The sequence below is a fragment of the Protopterus annectens genome, chromosome 3.part0, assembly GCF_019279795.1.
Source record: "Protopterus annectens isolate FY-2018-M chromosome 3.part0, PAN1.0, whole genome shotgun sequence".
NCBI classification, from domain to species: domain Eukaryota; kingdom Metazoa; phylum Chordata; order Ceratodontiformes; family Protopteridae; genus Protopterus; species Protopterus annectens.
The window spans coordinates 504,437,366-504,458,113 of record NC_056731.1 but is presented as its reverse complement, the minus strand read 5'-3'; the positions used below and the strand labels follow the sequence as shown (position 1 = coordinate 504,458,113).

At 38.1% G+C, this 20,748-nt stretch overlaps 1 protein-coding gene across 3 annotated transcripts in view; it reads right to left on the bottom strand.

The window, feature by feature from the left end:
* The window catches only part of CTNND2 (catenin delta 2), a 6,416,678-nt gene that overhangs the window by 1,431,427 nt on the left and 4,964,503 nt on the right, over positions 1-20,748 (bottom strand). For all 3 annotated transcript variants that reach the window (XM_044064921.1, XM_044064922.1, XM_044064923.1), the window contains one exon: positions 14,460-14,643. In XM_044064921.1, coding sequence (XP_043920856.1) covers positions 14,460-14,643 — 184 coding nt within the window. The remainder of the gene's footprint in view (positions 1-14,459; positions 14,644-20,748) is intronic.

Genomic DNA, 20,748 nt, shown 5'->3' with positions numbered 1-20,748 from the left:
CCATTACCTGTTGCCCCACAGCATACTCTCTAGCTCGAGCATTCCTGTCATACCACACCTTTTTCTGTTGTTGGGCTTCTGCTAGCTTCTCCTGGGCCAAGCCCATGAGTTCCCTGAGCCTTGTCCTGAGGTTTAGGAGGTATGACACAACAGACCCCTTGTGAGACTCGCACTCTGAAATTAAATCCAGAGGTCCCCTCACCCTATGCCCATACAGCAACTCAAAGGGTGAAACACCTGTGGATTCCTGGGGAACTTCTCTGTAAGCAAACAACAGATGGGGCAAATATTTGTCCCACTCCCTCTTAAACTGATCTGCAAATGCCCATAGCATGGACCTGATTGTAGAGTTTAACCTCTCAACAAGACCATTAGTCTGTGGATGGTAGGGGTGGTCTCCATGTGCTTCACCCCACAGAACTTCCACAGACAAGCTAGCAGGTCTGACACGAAATTGGCACCTCTGTCCATCAGTATTTCTTTTGGGAAATCTACCCTGCTGAAAATCTCTAAGAAAGCATTTGACACCTTCTCTGCCTCAGTGGAGGACAAAGGCACTGCCTCAGGATGTCATGTAGCATAATCCACTACCACTAGGATATACCTTTTCCCTGTGGAACCTGGGGTACTCAGAGGACCCACAATATTTATAGCTACCCTCTGAAATGGCTCCTAAATCACAGGCAAAGGCATCAAAGGACCTCTTACCTTTTCTCCTGTCCTGCCTACCTTTTGGCACTGCTCACAGGTCCTGCAGTACCCTGTTACATCTCTGGAAATTCCAGGCCAATAGAAGTTCTGCATAATACGCCTCTTTTACATTTTATGCCCATATGACCTGCAAAGGGAATATCATGGGCTATGGCTAGAAGTGCCTGATGGCAGGATTGATGACTGGATGGGAGACAGGAAATTCACCCCGTGGATCACTTCTGTGGGTCTGCTTGACAGGGGCACAGGAAAATAATTTTCTTGGGTGGCAAAAGCCAGGGTACCATTTGGCTAGGCTTATATAGGCCCTAGGGCCAATAGCCTAGTACCTACCTATGAACTGCTGTACTGTCTGTCCTTCTAGCCCTCCCTCAGGGGTCCACTCTCTGTATAGTAACCCTTTGTCCCAATATATAGATTCCTCCTTTCCTTGAGAATCAGGTGCCTCCCTAGCTACCTGCCTCGGGCCTTGAAATGTAAGGTCTGAGAGCTGAGCCTGTCTCAACTGTCTCCTTGTAACCCTTCCCAGCTCCCCTTCCACATGAAGTCTGGCATCCTCTGACAGTGGTGCCTCACTGTCAGCCTGGGTACTACTACTCACCTTTACCTTTGCAGTCACTCTGTCCAAGGGAATGTTAGTACCCAAAAGCAGCTGTGACTCACCTTCAGTCTCACTTCTACAGAGTAGCTCCCTCCCTGAAGTAACCAGTCCTGGTTGCAAGTATGCAGTCTTTCTGGGTCTTTCTCAGGATATCAGACGCACATGCTTGTCTCCTAGCCTGACTGCATTTAACTGCACAAGCACATGGTACTGCCTCATCCAAATCCTTCCCTATCAGGACATCTGCAGGATGGTAGTTCGGTACCCTTGTTGTCTCAAGACAACCTACTATTGGCATTTTGTCTTTCCCACTTACTGGCTAACTAACCTTTTGTTCCCCACCTTGCCTCTGTGGACATCTGTATGCCACATGGCCCCACTGGTTGCATTTAAAACATTTAACCTTAGCTCCTGGATGTATACTTGGACTATTGGCTTTCCCTGCTACTGGCAGATTCTGTTCGGGGAGTCTGTGCTGCTCACCATGGGTTCCTTTAGACCCATGAGCAGTACTGGGGGTCCCTTTCCTGTGCAGAGCTGCCCTGCTTGCCAGGTATAGGTCTCCCTTCTTCCCCAACTCATCTGAAGTAGCACACTGCTTATCAGCTAACCAGATCCTCATGTCCTCAGGCAAAGTGCTAAGGGCTTGTTCCCTCACCAAAAGGTCTGCCGGCCCTTCAAAAGTGGTGACCTGATATCCACTCACCCACCTATGGAAATAAGTGCCCAGTTCAGCAACATATTCACCCACATTTTCATCTGCCTTGCGTCTGTGCTCACAAAACTTTTTCCTATATGTTTCAGGTGTTAGCTTAGACAATTCTAACAAGTGATTTTTGACAACAGTATAATCAAAACATGCAACATCAGACATTTTTGACAAAACAGTTACAGCTTTACCATGGAGTAAGGGGGTCAGGAACCATACCTAGAGCCTTTAGTCAACACTATTCTGTTTGCATACCCGCTCAAACATATGAATGAAACTATCAAAATTATCCCCCTCTGTAAACTGCGGAAGAAATTTACTGACCTGTTGTGCTTCTGGGGTCCAGTTACTCCCTTCCTCATTACCTCCATGACTCTGGCGAAGAGTCAGCATTTCTTTCTCATGCTGCCTCTGCCTCTCCTTTTCAGCTTCCAGGTGTAGAATTTTCTCATTCTCCTCAGCCTTTAAATGTCGCATTCTCTCATTGTCCTAACTTTCTAGATGCCTCAGTCTCTCAGCTGCTTCTAGTTCCACACACCTGGCCTCCAACTCAAGTCTCTTTAGCTCCAGATGGATTTTTAAGACATCTGCAGAAAGGTTGAGCTGTCCATTCTCCGATGGTATTATATCTCCACTGCCAGTCTGATTGTCCTCCTGGTTGCTGTTTTCTGATGCAGCTGTAACCAAGGCTGCAATCAGGTCTGCCTTAGTCAGGTTTCCATGCGCCAGTCCTCTAGCCTAGCACATCTCAGCCAGCTGGCTCTTTGTCAGCTTTCCATACTTCTCTGCTGACATGCTGCCTGCTCACCCTGACTAACTAAGTTAACAAAAGAAATAAAACAATTGTGATCTGAACTCTGAGTATTCACTGCATGGCTGATTTAGAGTATAAAACACCTTCAAAGCTCACTGTACACAAGCTACAGGAATTCACTCTACCAACTCCACTACAAGCCAATTAGTATTTGCCAACCAATTAATATGTGGTGTGGATATCCCACCACCACCACCAATTAATGTTTGATGCCCGTGCCCTAGCCCAGCAATCAAGGAACCTCAATCCTCACCACTAACACCAATGAGGGGCGTCTCATATAGGAGGAAAGGATAACAAATACACACAGTAAAGTGCAATTTCCTTTTAGAGCACACAGAGTTCACAGTCAGTCTGGGGCTGGTTGTTCCCTTGCTCTCCAGGTCCCCAATAAGACTCCCCACAGCTATAGGATCTAGATCTCAACGAGCTGGGCAAGCTAAAATCTCTAGCACCCTCTCTGTTCAACCAGTGCTTTGTGTCCCTGCTCAAGTAGCTGACACACACACACTTTAAGATAAGAGTTTATACAACCACACAGACACTTCTGGGGAGGTTGGCACAGGTTCACCAGCTGTGCCCTTTTTACCCAGATTATATGGTAGAAATCACTGCCACCACCCAGCTAATATTTATCAGCTACGCAAAGGCCCTTAAAAGGGTGTCCAATTATTACTGTGCAATATTATTATCCAATTGGTAGTATCGCCCAGGACTAAAGCTATAGGAGTGGCTTTGTACAATTCTACCAAAGACATGCAAGTACTCTTAAGAGCTTAAATTATCTCTACACAAAACAGCCACAGTTGAAAGGTTTTAAAATATTTAATAATAAATAAAAACACAAGCCAATACTTCTTACTACACAGTGCTAGTCAAGAGTTCAGAGATCAAAGAGAAATACTTAAAATAATTCAGTGGTACAGTTCTGACATCACAGAAAAACACTTAGTCTAATCTTTCTAGTTTCTAGCTATTTCTAAGAGAAACAACAAGCCTAAGATAAATTTACATATCGAACACAGGCAGAGTGCTGATGAGTTGCATGCTCAAGACAAAAATGCTAAATGCCCTCTGATTCACTCTGTTTTTAAAATCACATTCCTGGTTCCCATTACATCATTCTTCATGCTTCCCTGGGTTCCCAGGCTAACAGAAACTACATTTACATTCTTAACATCTCCTTTTGTTATCTTGCAGCTGGTCAAGAAGCAGAGCATTAAAAATACGGTTGCATGTTTAAATCTAGCAATTTAACTCTTGGTTAAAACAATAGAAAAAAATGTCTTCATCGGAGTCAACTTTAGATCAAAGTTTTTACTTGGTCAGCAGACAGCACTGTTGTTACATTTTTTTTGCAGTTCCATATCTAACAGCAGTTTTTCCATTTAAGACAACAAGCCTGTGATTCACATTAATATTCACAGATGACAGAATTATCTCCAAAATTCTATCTGGCTAGGCTGACTGCCTTCACACTCAGTTCCCACTAATTACCACATAAATGGGAGCCCATTGAACACTGAAGGCATTATAAGAGATCTGGGGACACAGGTTGACAGCAACCTTTTCTTCAACCACCACACTGCCACTGTAGTCAAGTCCTTTATGTGGCACATCCCATTACCAAGGGTTTCGCATCCAGGAAGAAAGAGGTCATTATCTCTTTCTACTCTTCCCTCATCAGGCCAATCATCAAGTATAATGCCAAATTTGGTATGTACCTTACTAGACACATGCAACAGCTGGAAAGGCCACATACTACTAAGAGGCGATCTCTGTTTGACTTACAAAGCCATGTCTGACCCAGCTCTGTTAGAAATGCTACATCTAAAGATATCCCAATCCCTCCACATCACACGCTCCAGAGACCTCAGCCTCATTACCACAATCAACAGAACATGCTGGAGGGACAGGTTCATAACCCAGAGATTGCACATGCTCTGGAATAGACTTAACATACATCTCAAGCAGAGCACATCACTGGCCCTCTTCAAGAGAAATCTTGATGAGTGGATGGGAAATAGAAAGGTCACCCTGGGGATCACTTCAATGGCTCTACTTGATAGAGACACTGGGAACTAATGGAGGGTGGCATGATGTCAGGGCACTTCTATGGGCTAGGCTTGTAAAGGCTCTAGGGCCATTAACCTAGTACACACCTATGAGCCTATAAAAGAGCTGGGCAAAGTCTATATTCTCATAGCATTGCTAAACTGTGGAATACCTTACCCTTACATATAACTCAAATTGACTGTTTAAATATCTTTAAATCATCTTTAAAAAAAACATTACCTCAATAATCCCTCTTGCTCCTGCAATACAAATAGTAAGCCTCCCTAAACCTGTTCCTTAATTAATGTATATGTAAAGTAATGTATGTGAAATATCTTAATGCATTTGATATTGGTTGGCATCTACTCTCCATGTCATATACTACTATGCATTTCTGCTTTAGTGTAAACTTTGAATTGTATTGTATTATTTCTATACATTTATATGTACAGATATATGCTACTTTCCATGTTTTTCATTAAACTTGATACTTTGTACAAGTTGTTTGTGGAGTTTTTCTCCCTGGGCCAACACTGAAAATGGGTTTTGACCCAATGGACTTTCCCGGTAAACAAATGTCAATAAATAATAAATAAATACTTGTGCTTGGATGACCAAAGTATCTATAACTGCATAAGTTGCTATCACATCTGCATCTGCCTGATCAATACTTTTGCTAACTTAGAACTGTTAGGAACAGTATTTTTTATTTCAGAGTCAGCTAGTTTACTCGTGTAGCTTAAAATTTTCTTCAAATTTTCTGATTATGCAATGAATTATTGTTTTCTGTTATATAGTTATAGAATTACATAACTACCAAGTTGCTAAAGGTCTTTTAGACAATTAATATAGCAGTGTTATATTTATATTTACTATCCCCAATATAATCATCAAACTGCTTCTTAAATTTATGCAGAGTCTAATATTCTAACCCACAATGGAAGGTCACTCCAGAAGTTCAGAACGCACTAACAGATATATCTGTCTCTTCTTACTGTTCTATTTTATTTAGTTTAAAAATAGGACCCCTATATCTTATTTAAGGATACTGTTCTTTCAAATTTCAATTTAAGCCTTAATCAGCCCTCAGTTCATCATCTACTTGTAAGTTTGAAAGCCAAACATAGTGTGCTTCTCACTATTCTGTAAAGTATGCTGTAAAAATGTGTCTATCTTCATATAATTTCTTCTTTTAGTAAAACATCTTTGAAGTAACTTAATTGGTTCAACATTAGTGACAGATAAGGAAAAAAAAGTTTAAATTATACTCAATTATGGGTTTTATTATAGCCACAACAATCTATTTTAGGAACTCACGTTCTCTGCTATTAACTGTACTTAATATGAATCCCATCTTTCTTAACTTTTTCTTTAACATCTTGTGTACAAAATTTAAAATTAGGATCATTACATAAAATTGTACCAAGGTCCTCAATCAATTTCAAGTTCTTTTCCATAATCATTATCTTTAATTTCTGATAATCTCCAAATTGCATTACTTTACATTTATTATGACTGAATTCAAGACCCATTTTCCTTGCCAATTTATGAAGCATAACCAAATACCATTTAAATCATCTACATCATTAGAAATATTTATTTCTGCCCCACCTTACAATCATTGGCATATTTAAACATACAAAATTTTCTAGAGATGGGGTATCCCAAAAACATCATGTTAAACAGTATCAGGGCCAAAACTGATCCTTGAAAAACACCTCTTGTGACTGGCAACCAACCTGGTATTAAACAATTTAGCACTCTAGGTTGGCAAACTATGTCATCTATCTCCAAAGCTAAATTACTTGAGCACATTATTTTAAAAAGCTGCACTTGGGTAAATGTATGGTAACAGGTATGCAGATTTTTTGCTAAATAATCTTGCTAAGTTTGAAGCTGTTAGAAATTGCAAAAGACTTCTTGCCGGCTTCCCTGGGAAATTTGTATGTGTGTGAGTGTGTGTGTGTGTGTGTGTGTGTGTGTGTGTGTGTGTGTGTGTACATATATATATATATATATATATATATATATATATATATATATATATATATATATATATATATACATCAATGAACCTATACAGGATCCAGACTATCCCATTATTACATTTTATTTATTATATGGTAAAGCATTGTGTGTGTGTGTGTGTGTGTGTGTGTGTGTGTGTGTGTGTGTGTGTGTGTGTGTGTGTGTGTGTGTGTGTGTGTGTGTGTCTTAATAATAATCCATTTGAAAGGCAGTTACCAGTGGTAAAGGGCACTGTAAATTACTGTGGCTCACAGTGACAATGGTAAAGGGGCACAGGGTACTACACTCAGTTCTCGTTAGTGGTCAATGTGTAGTTTAAGTCTGGTTGTATATGCTGGAAGTACATACCTAAAGCAGCAGGGCACATTCTCTTCATAGTCTTGGGGTGAAGCTGCATTTGGTGAATTGATTAATGAATCTGACAGGTGTGCATTTTTTAACTTTAACCTGTTGAGTACATGTGGTTTTACTGGAGAGCTTTTTTTCCTGGTGTACAGCAGACCTGTTTGGGGCAGTAACACTGATCCAAAGACTGTAGCTCTTGTCCCAATCATTTAGAACAAAACAACACAGCCCAAGTTGCAAATCAAATCAAATAGCGAACTCACAAATACACGGAACATAGCAGAGACTGCAAAAAATAATCCTTTACTGTTTCTGTAACCTCGGCCTTTGCCTTCTCACGGAATACTTTACACACAGAAGCAGCCTTATTTATGCAACAACTTAATGGTGCTTAATTAACAATTATATAATTAAATGTTTAAACAAATGAATATTCATCTCAACCCCTTTACATTTCACAATTTGCCAAATTCTTTAACAATTTTTTAAAAAACATTTGTTAAACATTTTTAATATATAATTCATTGTTAACTTCATTGACCCTAAATACCTTATCAAAATACAATATCAAAATACATCATAATTTCACCTAAAATGTTCCTATCTCTATAATTCAAGATTCATGCCATTGGGATAAAGAGTATTATAATTAATGATAAATTTGGACTCTATTTTCAATAATCTTTGTTGAAAATTAATGTTACTTATCCCCACCCCATAAGGTCTGGCAATTACACTAAAAATAAAACCTTCTGCCAGGCCTTCATGTTTAATATGAAAATGTTGGGCTACGGAGCTGTCCATCCTACCATTTCTTATGTCACCCAGGGTCCATCCTACCATTTCTTATGTCACCCAGGTGTTCCATAATTCTCAATTTCACCTTACGTTTGGTCTGTCCAATATACCATTTTGGTAATGGACAGTTACAGCTGATCATGTAAATGACTCCAAAGGAGTTACAATCAAAATGATCAATGGCCCTATACTTTTTGCCATTGATCATTTTGCCATCCAAATTTCTAATTTTCTCACAAACTTTACATCTCCTGCAGGTATAAGCACCTGCATTTACTGCCGCCTTCCTTTTACTCTGCTTCTTAACATCTCTTTTAAATTTCGAAATCTTCCATCGGGAAAAAACAACCCTTTTAGGAAATATGTCATTTAAATTTTCATCCCTACTAATAATAGGCCACAACAAATTCACCAATTTTTTTAAAATTGGTGAAAAACCTGAGTATCTATTGACAAAAAATATGACATCATCCTGTTCATCAACATGATCACCTGAATAAATATCTCTCTCCCCATCTTGTATTTTCAAATTTGAATGAAAACATCTTTTATGACCTTCAAGTTTGAATTATTTTTCTACTTTGCTTCTTACTTCTCCAATTAACTCATGAGAATATCCTCATGCATATAACTTCTCATTAACAAGATCAAATTCAGATTTTAACCTATTCCTTTCTGAAGTATTATTTGCAATGCGCTTAAACTCTCCTAGCGGTAAAGATTTTATAAGATGGGAACTGTGCATGCTGGATGCATGTAAAAAATTATTTACAGCAATAGCTTTATGAAAATGCTTGTACTGCACCCTTCCATTCATGCCCACATAAAATTCCACATCTAAAAACTGCAATCTTCTTCCACCTATAGTAAATGTAAAGTCCAACCCACATGGATTATCCCTTAACCTAGTGATGAATCCCTCCAACTCTTTAGGGTCACCACTGCATAAAAATAATAAATCATCAATGTACCTTTTATAGTTCACCACCTTCTTACGGAAGAACTCAGTTGGATACAAAAACATATTCTCAAAATGAGCCATGAACAAAATAGTGTATGACGGAGCAAACGACGCACCCATGGCCATACCTTCTTTTTGAAGAATTTTTTTTTTATCAAACTCAAAATAATTATGAGTTAGATATAATTCCAATAAACTGATTAAAAAGGTCATACGAGGACCCTCACCTAGCATTTTGGAAACTGCCTCTAGTCCCCGATTGATTCTAATGCAAGTGTAAAGGGATTTAATGTCAACACAAACCCAATAGAAATTATCCTGCTAAAGAGTCCCCCCTACATAATCACAAATTTCCTTAGTGTTCTTAACATGACAGGGTACTCTAGAAAGGTGACATTTCAATAATGAGTCCAATAGGATACCCACATTTTTCAGGTAAGCACCTTTCCCCAACACTATCGGTCGTCCTGGTGGATCCCTTAAATTCTTATGGATCTTTGGAATGATAAAAAATTTTGCATCCTTAGGATACTTGACATAAAGTTTTCTGACATCAGCAGAGACAAAAAATCCCAAATGTTCACCCCTTTCTAACAGCTCTAGTAAAGCAGCGTTGAATTCTGGCAAAGGGTTAATGGGCAATTTCACATAAGTATTATTATCAGACAGTAACCCATTGACAATGGTATTATACTTTTCTCTTAATAAAATTACCCAATTTCCCCCTTTGTCAGACTGTGTGAATACAGACGCACCCATGGCCATACCTTCTTTTTGAAGAATTTTTTTTTTTATCAAACTCAAAATAATTATGAGTTAGATATAATTCCAATAAACTGATTAAAAAGGTCATACGAGGACCCTCACCTAGCATTTTGGAAACTGCCTCTAGTCCCCGATTGATTCTAATGCAAGTGTAAAGGGATTTAATGTCAACACAAACCCAATAGAAATTATCCTGCTAAAGAGTCCCCCCTACATAATCACAAATTTCCTTAGTGTTCTTAACATGACAGGGTACTCTAGAAAGGTGACATTTCAATAATGAGTCCAATAGGATACCCACATTTTTCAGGTAAGCACCTTTCCCCAACACTATCGGTCGTCCTGGTGGATCCCTTAAATTCTTATGGATCTTTGGAATGATAAAAAATTTTGCATCCTTAGGATACTTGACATAAAGTTTTCTGACATCAGCAGAGACAAAAAATCCCAAATGTTCACCCCTTTCTAACAGCTCTAGTAAAGCAGCGTTGAATTCTGGCAAAGGGTTAATGGGCAATTTCACATAAGTATTATTATCAGACAGTAACCCATTGACAATGGTATTATACTTTTCTCTTAATAAAATTACCCAATTTCCCCCTTTGTCAGACTGTGTGAATACATAGTTTTCGCTTAAACCTCTTAGCTCACAAAGAGCTAGCCATTCTTCCTTAGACAAGTTAAACTGCTTATTACTTTTTTTAAAAATACCAAATTCACTTTCAACTTCTTTATACAATGTTCTTTCAAAAATATTAATACTAGTAGTTGTTCTGGGGGGAACAAAATCACTTACATGGGGGACCTTAGGTACTATAAATTTCCCATATCCCGTATGGAACTCAAAACCTAAAGCAGTTTCATCAAACACATTTTCATCTGGAAAAATATTCACCAACTCATTTTCTTATATAGACATAGCCAACAAAGAACTCTCCAACAAAGAAACATCCCTAGAATTTGCATAAATATTCATTATTTCCACCCCCTTATTAGCAAAAAAACTCTTAAATGTAATTTTCTGCAAAATTCTTTGATTTCCAAAATAACATCAGCCATAGAGGGAATATAAGTCGGTATGAACTTAGTACCTCTATGTAAAACATTTTTTGTATCATCATTCAACCATAAATTTGTTAGATTTATAATGCTCAAGTCATCACCTACATGTGTGTCCTTGTGAAAGGAAAAGTCATAATCCACATTCGCATCTACACATGATAAATCTCGTTGTTCTTGTTGTTCAAACTCAAAGCAAAATCACCTCTGTCTTCCCTTTCCCTGAAAACGCCATCTGTGCCCTTTTCCTTGTGAAGGAAATGTTCCTTGTTTAGGGTCAATGAAGTTAACAATGAATCATATATTAAAAATGTTTAACAAATGTTTTTTCAAATATTGTTAAAGAATTTGGCAAATTGTGAAATGTAAAGGGGTTGAGATGAATATTCATTTGTTTAAACATTTAATTATATAATTGGTTAATTAAGCATCATTAAGTTGATGCATAAATAAGGCTGCTTCTATGTGTAAAGTATTCCGTGAGAAGGCAAAGGCAGAGGTACCAGAAACAGTAAAGGATTATTTTTTGCAGTCTCTGCTGTGTTCCGTGTATTTGTGTGTCCGCTACTTGTCCCAGTCATTCCCAGATAGCACAATATTTGACAGTGGAGGAAGTCAAACTCCCATCAGTGCTAAATATCTGTGGCAGTGGTCCATCTGTCAGAACAGGAAATACCAATCCATACACTACTTTTTTGCTTGCAAGTGTGTGCATCCTTCAGAAAGCCATCACCATTGTCAAGTATGTATAGTGTTTGTACACTTACACCTAAGAAATCCACTACCACCATACAACTACTTCTTAGAAGGTAACCTTTTTTGCTATTTATAGAGTCAGTCTTGCATGCCATCCCAGGTAAGAAGAAAACAAACTGCATCACTAATAGTGCACTATTGATGCACGCCACCCCAGGTGAGAAAAAACAAATTGTGTTACTAATAGTGCACTACTGATGCACGCCACCCCAGGTTAGAAAAAACAAGCTGCATTACTAATAGGGCACTAAAAAAAACAAATAATTGCCTTGGTATCCCCGAAGTCTCAAAACAACCCACTAAACAATCATAGTGGGTTCAAAAACAAAACAGTGTAAGAAACTCCTCTGTGTGGACGTTTTTCAGTCCATATATCTCTAGTTATTCAGTGTATATTAATCAGCTCAGACAATAGTAGCAGAAGTAGCGAACTTAAACTCGTCTTAAGTAAAAAAAAAATAATAAAAAATATAGAATTGTACAGAATTACTAAGTATTCGAAAGCAATGCAAGCAAGGCAGGCAGTCTATTTCCAGTCGAAAATCCTTTATTAAGTACACAGACAAGCAATCCAAGTAAAACAAAAATAGAGTAATAGTTTCCTCACAAGCTTTCTAAATATATATATATATATATATATATATATATATATATATATATATATATACTTTTTATCAGGCAAGGGAGTGGTTTATTGTGCTGTAAAACAAAGTGTTATTGGTACACGTTAAATTCACATCCCTTCTCCCATCAGTGTGACATTCGAGCTTGTTCTGACCTACTTAGTAGCTGTCATAATAATATAACCCTTATGTACTTTAAACTCAGGACTTTAAGACTCAAGGCCTTACTACTTACCTATGAACCTATATAGGATCTACACTGTCAGCTTATTAAATTGAATTCATTATATGGGTAAAGCACTCTACTTGGCCAAGGAGCATTATCTGCCCATAATCAAACATCAGGCAAATGGAGGCTGAGGAAATCAAACTCTGGGCTAAAGGAAGCAGCTTGTTAACAGCTAATTACCGTAAATTGTTGTACTAACTGCCAGACAGCTCTGCAAATTACACTGTCCTTCAGAGTCAGTGCCAATTGTATAAAATAATAGCATTCAGAGTTTGGCTCTTAACATCCTGATTATATGGCAATGCAGAAAATGGCAGGATTCAAAATGAGTAAGACAGCTGAGACAATATAAATTCAGAATACCAATAGCCTATTTTATTCAACCTGTATTTCACTGAATACCAGGGCACAATCAGTTTTTATAGTGCAATTTCTCCTTTCACTGGAAGGCAGAAGGCGAAGTCTGGACTGAAATAACATGCATTTTTCTATTGACATCAGTCCAGGCCTTCATTACAAATGCTATAGTGCACTTAACAGGATGGCACAGTTCTGGAACTATGCCAAAGTAAGTGAAATAAGAACACAAAATGTGTCCATTCAGGGGGCCATAGTATAATCAGTGAACTCTTGACTGCTGGAGTGGCTTAGGTTTTCAAGGCGCACAGAGAGACTTTCATGACCCCTGCTACTAAACAACTGTGCAGTTCTTGTGATGCTCTTTCAGGCCTGTTACACATACAAAGTAGACCAGGTGACTCTGGTCTGCACTGTCACTCATTAAACAGCCTGCATTGGCCAGTTAACAAAAAAAGGTTGTGTTTTCCTAGTTTTCCGTCACTCCATTTATCCCCAGTGACTAAGCTCATAAGCTAATATTCATCATGTCGCCCTTCACTTCCTCTCCTTTTGCCCACCGACAGCCTCTGAGAAAGTCACTGAAACAAGTATGACTTCGGGTCACCAGCTAAATAGATACACTTGTACCTAGGCCATACCTTTCACTGTCCCTGATTTTCAGGGACATGCCTGATTTTGACTCAAATTTTAGCTCTGTCCCTCTTAATCCCTCTTAGCACTGGTGCCTTTTGGACAAAAGGTGGTGAATTATACTTAATAAATAATGACAATAATTAAGAGCTGAATACTTATTTTACTTCGGGAAATGTATATTAGTTCACATTCTCTAATTCTGTTAATGTCTCAAGTTAATAGAACTAATATTTTAAACTTGTCTGATTTTTTTCTGGATTTGCTACTGATTCTGTTGAAATTTGTACCTGACTGGTTGAGAGCTATGTACCTAGCAAGATTGCCTGGTTAACAGATAAGGCAGTAATAAATCTCTCCTGAGATTGCCACTTAACAATGGCACCTGTAACCATGTATTGACTTATACTGTATGAAAATCAAATGTGTGCATTGTGATTATTCCCTTTCTTCAGTCATATGGTGTGAAAGTCTGGTTCAGTGTGTGTGTGTGTGTGTGTGTGTGTGTGTGTGTGTGTGTGTGTGTGTGTGTGTGTGTGTGTGCGCGTGTACGTGTGTGTGTGTTTGTGTGAGACATTTAAGAAGTCAATATGCCTCTATTCCAACTTAGAAAGGCTTTTGTTAGGTTACTGCAAATCAGTTCTGCCAACCATCCTTTGGTAAGCTAAACCACTGTGTTTAAATTGTTTGACCAACAATGTAAGCATTTAAGATTCTCAGGAAATAATGGATCATCTGATGGTTGTTGTGTCTTTCGGCTTTTCCAAGTTAGGGGTCGCCACAGCGGAACTCCGGACCGCTAATGATTGGCAGTGGATTTTTATGTGCCGAGTTGCCAGCCCTGACGCACAACCTTCAGTGAAGGTACGCCCATTCATGCATGTCTCCACACAGAAGACGCTCTAGCTGAGAATCGAACAGGACAAAGTCTTACTGTGAGTCGACAACGCTACCGCAGCACCACCACCGCAGTTATACTTTTTCATTATCTGACCAGAACATTGATTGCACTAACCTTAGGCAGCCAGTGGCATTACGTAGGACTTGCGAGGAATGAAGCTGACTTTTGCGGTCCTCCTGATGTAGTGAGTTGTCCCAGCCAGACTGAGGAATGATGACTGAATTTGTTAGCACAGCCAGGGCATCCTGTATAATTGGCATTTTCAATGCATCACATGATGACAGGTTCCAAAGAACTCCTAAAAGGTACAGAATGTTACAATGTTATTAAAGAAGTATTGTTTTGCAAATAATGAAGCATAACCTTCAAGAAATTTACAACAAGACTTCATATGTAAAAGTAAACATGATGTCTGACAGTTATGGATGTCTTTGGTCTATGTACCTGCTGACATAGACCTAAATATTAGATTTAATCCTGATATTTTCTTATCTCCCTGTTTGATAACAACATACATTTATCCTTAGATTAAAGACAGCATGTTAGAAAATACCTGCTAAAGAAAATGTAATCCGATGGTGACCTAGCTTAGAAAAAGAACCCATCCTCCATGTGAAAGTGAATTCCTTTTTTGTAAACTAAGTGCAGAACTAGATTTATTGTATTCTGAACAGTATCATTAACAGCAGGTATCCTGGAAAATTACAAAACTATTTCTGAACACATTTTAGCTCTTCATAGATTTGTTGGTATAACTAACTATACTGCTGGATCAAGTATAATTAATTTTTTTAAAGAAAATATATATTGATGCAGAATTGCTTTGCAAACAAAATACTGGAGGATTTACAGTATCAGACAGTTTATAAATCATTTATCCCTGGACAAATAAATATGCAAATCCTTCATGAGTCTTTGAAAACATTTACCATTTTAGATTAATTTTCTACTTGTTTCTGTGTCTCATGCATCATCTTGTTTATAACAGCAGAAATAGTTGTAGTGAACGTAAATGAACTGTATGGCAACTTAGTGTCGTTGACTGTTAACACTGTTAAGACTCTGTGCAGCAGAACTTGCCACAACACCAAGAGCACTTGCTAATGACTGGCTACTCCTCTATAATACCTTCATGTGATGGAATGGAGCTCTTTGGAAACTTAACACACTTGACAAACAATTTCAGTTTAATCATCTTTCCCCCTATTTAGACTTTTTCACAGCTGATCAATGATCACATACCTTTGTTTTAGTGGTCTGTATTATGCCTTCTTTTCTATCATGGCAATTAATGCTAGATTTTAATCTGACTTATTTCCTTCATATACAATAGTTCAAACTTCCATTTTTCAGGTTCTATACAGGCAAACTGTAAAAGATTCATCTCCCAGGCCCCTGCTTGAAAATAGTTCATCTCCCAAAACCCCTGCTTACACTTATCAAGGGTATTATAACTTGTCAGAGATTTGGGATCCATGGCTAGACTTAAAAAGGGCCTTGTGGCTGTTAGCCTAATAAACACCTATAAACCTATGATATTTTTTATGGCGAGATACAACAGAATCAGACATATGCATATTGACCTTTCATTCATTTTAGTTGTGTGCATCAATCATGCAGTTTGCAAAAGTCACTTTCTTCAGACCCATCAGCAGAATATGGAATTTATGTCTCATGTTTCAGTGTTGTGCTGCCAAAAAATTTTTATAGGAAGAGAAATGAATGCTTATAACACAAAAGTGATACTCCACAAAGTATTCTGGCTCCATTGTCCTTATGACCAGCATTTGATCAGTGGCCCTAAGCCTAGGGGAGTGAAGGAGCGTGACCCACTGTCCTCACCTGCGGGATGTGAAGAGTTTGTATACATTTAGGGTCAATCTGGGTGAGCAGTCTACCTGGTGATCAGACAGACCACCACTTATGCTCCAAAGAAAGGGACAAGACTGGTTTGAGGGAATGCCCTTATAGAAGTGATGCAACATCCTATAAAGATGACCATTCCCTGGTAACTAGCTAAGTATGTAGAGTAACGGCTAGGAAGAAAATTATTAAAAAAAAAAAGCAAATGCCTCAATGGCTCTCTAAATGGAGTCCCCTCCATGTCAAGCCTCACCCCAGTGAATGGTTACAAATGGGCCAAACAGCTGGGAGGGGCCTGATGAACAACAGACAGTGGGAGTCAAAAGCTGAAAAAAAAACTTGAAATAATGCAAAGTCAAGGGTATGATGAAGTACTGTTTTTGTGACAGGATGGCACACGTTAGTACATACTGTCCCTCTATTTTAGAACTCAAAGCAAAACTTGAAGAAATGTATTAAGTTAATGACATTCCATACTTCCTAATGTCCAGTCCACAAGATCATTTCCTTATCTTAACTTCTTACCCAGTCTGAATTTACACTTGTTCATTTGCTCAGATATACAAATACTTATATGTGTTGTACCATCATGAATTAAGTACGCTAAATACTTAAGCTATAATATTCTGATGATAACACAATAAGTATGAAATTATATTCAGGTATTAGCACATGCTATTGAAAGAGCCATTCCATATCCACATGACAGCCACCTTTTAAGAATGATATGGCATTTATACATCTTTCAGAGTTACACATAGTATTTATTTATTTATTTTCTAGTTAATCAGGTAAGTGAATGGCTGGCACCTGTTTCAATCTTGACTCATGCCAGTCATGGCAGTGTAAGTTAAAACATGATAGATACTGAAAATACAGGAATTTATGTAGCTGAGTTTGCACCATGTTTTACAATAGCATCTATCCTACCAGTCAGCCAGCAGGGCCATGAGAAACTTAAACAGTATTATATGGTAAGCTACAGGATGAGAGGAAAGTGACAGGTGTCAAATGGACAATGAAATCATTGGTAGTAATTTTGATTTGAAACATGTTAAGCATTATCGCAGCAAAGGATATGCAATAGTTCACAAGTCACATACAGTTTTATCAGCTTTCTTACAACTGTTGTTCATTGTAAAACAGTAACAAAAAAGAATGTATATGATTGAAAACCTAGTAGACAGTAATTGTATTCAAGCCATCACAGGAGGATTAAGCATATGTGGGGCACATGAGAAGGTCATATGTGTCCCCTGTTCCCACTATTTTTGGTGACTATGAATCCAATTCATTAAATGTGGCAGTAACTGAGATACAAAAGTCAGCACTCTCACAATGGCTGAAAAATGGAAACACTAGCTGAATAAATGAACATTAAAGTAAAAGTATTTGAAGATGTCAACTGGGAAGATCGCCAGATAGAAATATGTACAGATGGCATCTAACAAGATGGCAGGCCATTGCAGCAGCATTCAGATAATGTTAACAATTATTCATTTGAATGCTAAAGAGGTCATGAACAATTCAAGAGTTAAGGTTTGGACTATGACACATATTTGGTCTGTTAGATGGCTATATTAGGAGTTTAGAACTGTTTAGAGTTGACAACATCAATTTCATGCATAAACAACAGCTTGCCTTAATGACGTTCACAAGTATCAAGTTCTGCTGAAGTTCTGTGCATTAAAGAACAAAAGCATTTAACAAAATATTGTTGACATTTCTCTTTCTTACTGGTGTTTTTGTTTTCAGTTTGAGTTGTTTAATTATACCTAGGCTGTTTTTATTTTGTGGACCATTCATCAGAAGGTAGTTGAAGTGTAAATTGGTATGAATAATTTGTGTGGTCATGTGGAATATGCGCAGTATACGTTTGTTGCAATGAGTCATGTAGCTCAAAGGAATACTTGAGAATGACTGGAGTACTGCAAGGAGAAAGGGGTCAGATGAGATGGAATTTCTGAAAACCAACATGGTGTTATGGACAGGGTTTAAAATAATCACTGGGGATAGAGAAATTGATTAGTTTGCCAACATCAGAGAGATCATACAGTACACCCATGGTGATTCTAGTACAGTTTGCATGTACATACGAGAAGAAATAACTACTGAAGCAATTATGGCAACTGGCAAGGAAATTTATAGTAGTGGGTCAAGTAGTACATTTGCTTCATGATGTTTTTTCAGATGTAGATTTTCAACATCTCATTCATGGATGCTAGTAGAGAGTTTTAGAGATCTAAATTGAAGTATAGCTTGCCTTTTCAAGTTGTGAAAATGGTTTATTCATTGAAGGGTGCCTTGCCATTTACAACTTCTGAAGGAGCATACACTAAAATAATACAGATGCTCCTGTAATCATTTAGAGGAGTAACAACAAATGAATGAAATGAAACTGCAAAACCCCATGTGACTTTTCCTACTCAGCTGCACTACAAGATGACACAGAAATGAGAAATGTTTTAGGTCAGTGATCTTTCTAATTATTATTGTAATTGAATGGATAATTCCTGGGTCATCTGTTTGACCTCTGAGGGTCAGGCTAGGTGGAGTAGTTGACGATAGCAGAGGTATGATGTGCTGAAAATGTAAAATGATACAAGGTTGTTATAAAGGAAGATGCTTCCTTTTGTACAGTGTACAAAACTGATCAGGTATACTTGATTAGTTCTATAGCTTTAATATGTGAATGGAAAAAAGGGCCATAAAAGGTTATATTTGTAATGAAATTAAAAAGGGGTTTAAAGATTATTTAGGTGGTACTATATTTAGTAAAGTGGACTTGCAGTATTATATGCTTCCAGGTAGCGTAGGCTTGCAGTTGATTGCTATTGTTGTTTGAGGCCCAAATGCTTTCTAGTTAGTTCTTCAGTTTATGTTTCTGCCATTCTAAAGTTATTCAAAAAGAGAGCGAAGTGTATGAAATATGCCACCCTCACACCATGCTCCTTGTTTTGTTCTATAACCCACTCTCTCTTTTATTCTTTGCCCCTTATATTAATTTACCCAAATAAACTTGTCTGACTCCTCCTTCCTTGCTTGTTATTAAGTACAAAACAATAATTCACTACATTTTAACTTCTTACATACTTTTTTCTTCCTATTGTTTTCCAACGAGACTGAATACAGTGTGCACACCAAACCAATCAGTGTTGCCCTTGGCTCTTTATCTACACTTACACATTTTCTTTGGAAGCTTATTCCAATCTCATCTCATCTGCTCATACTAATGAGCATTAGAAAATCACCATGGAAGTTGATCTTACACTGCTACAACTTAACTTATCCTCTAATTCATATCTTCTTGCCTGTTTAGTGCACAGTTCAATATCAACATGGAAGGTCACCCTATTTCCTTTCTATTGACAGCCTCAGAGCGCTTGTATCCTCAGCCATTGTAGTAAATGCCTTATATGCAGAGATGATGAACTCTTACTCAACACAAAAAATTATGTTTGTGAGAGATACAAATATTTAACAAGTATGGAATCCTCACTCTCATAAAACAAACAAAAAAAACACAGTCTGTGAGCAACAAGCACAACCACCACACCCTACACCAACCCACACTAAAATTAATTATGTTGAAGCTGTAAAAACATTATTACCAAATCTTTGAAGACCCATGAAGACTATGTCTCAACAGAAACCCAGCACCTTCAGGCACACATTCTACAAACAGTCAATAAAAGTTACATTATCTCCAATCCAGTTCATTAGACCACTCTGCAACTAGAAATGTTTTAGTGATCAAAGCAGATATAGTCAGGCACACTGATTCTCCTCTCTCTAGCTGGACAAAGGTAGGGTAACAGTGACTTATCTTAACGGTTGTGGGATCTCTGCTATGTCAAGGGGCCTTAAGCCATTCACGTAACAAATGACTATGATATGGCAGTGGCCCATGTGGGGAGTGAATGACTTGAGATACAAAACCCTAAGGGATATGAACAGAGTCATGTCAGAGCTCTCTATGCATGTCATAAATTGAGTGACTACTCTGGACTCTGGTCCTGAGTGCAATCCTTCCTTCTCCAAGGATGATACCTAGGTACAAAGAAAGGATAATTGGTGTAATCCACTGGCGAAATACTTAGTGCCATTCCAGGGGGATCCAGTATGTGTCAGCCTGGGATGAGATGTTTGGGACTCCACCTTGAATTGCAGAAGATGGCCTTCACCTTTCGTTCCAAAGCTGCCTCATACTGGCTTTTGCTTTTGTTACTCCTATAATGCCTCTTTTAGGCAGATTCCAGCTAGTGGACATCACAGTATAACTAACAAGTCAAATCCAAAACAGGATCATGTTACATTATCTCTGTTCAATGCCAGAAATCTCAACAGCAAATTGTTTGATCTTGAGGCCTTCCTGCATTTGGATCATATCCATATATGTGTAATCACTAAAACTCAGTTTAAATGCTCAGTAATCACTTCTTCCATACCTGGGTTTTATATCTACATCTTCTTCAGACCCGATGGCAACTGTGGCAGTCTCTCCATATTTGTTAGGGACCATATCACCACTAAACACATT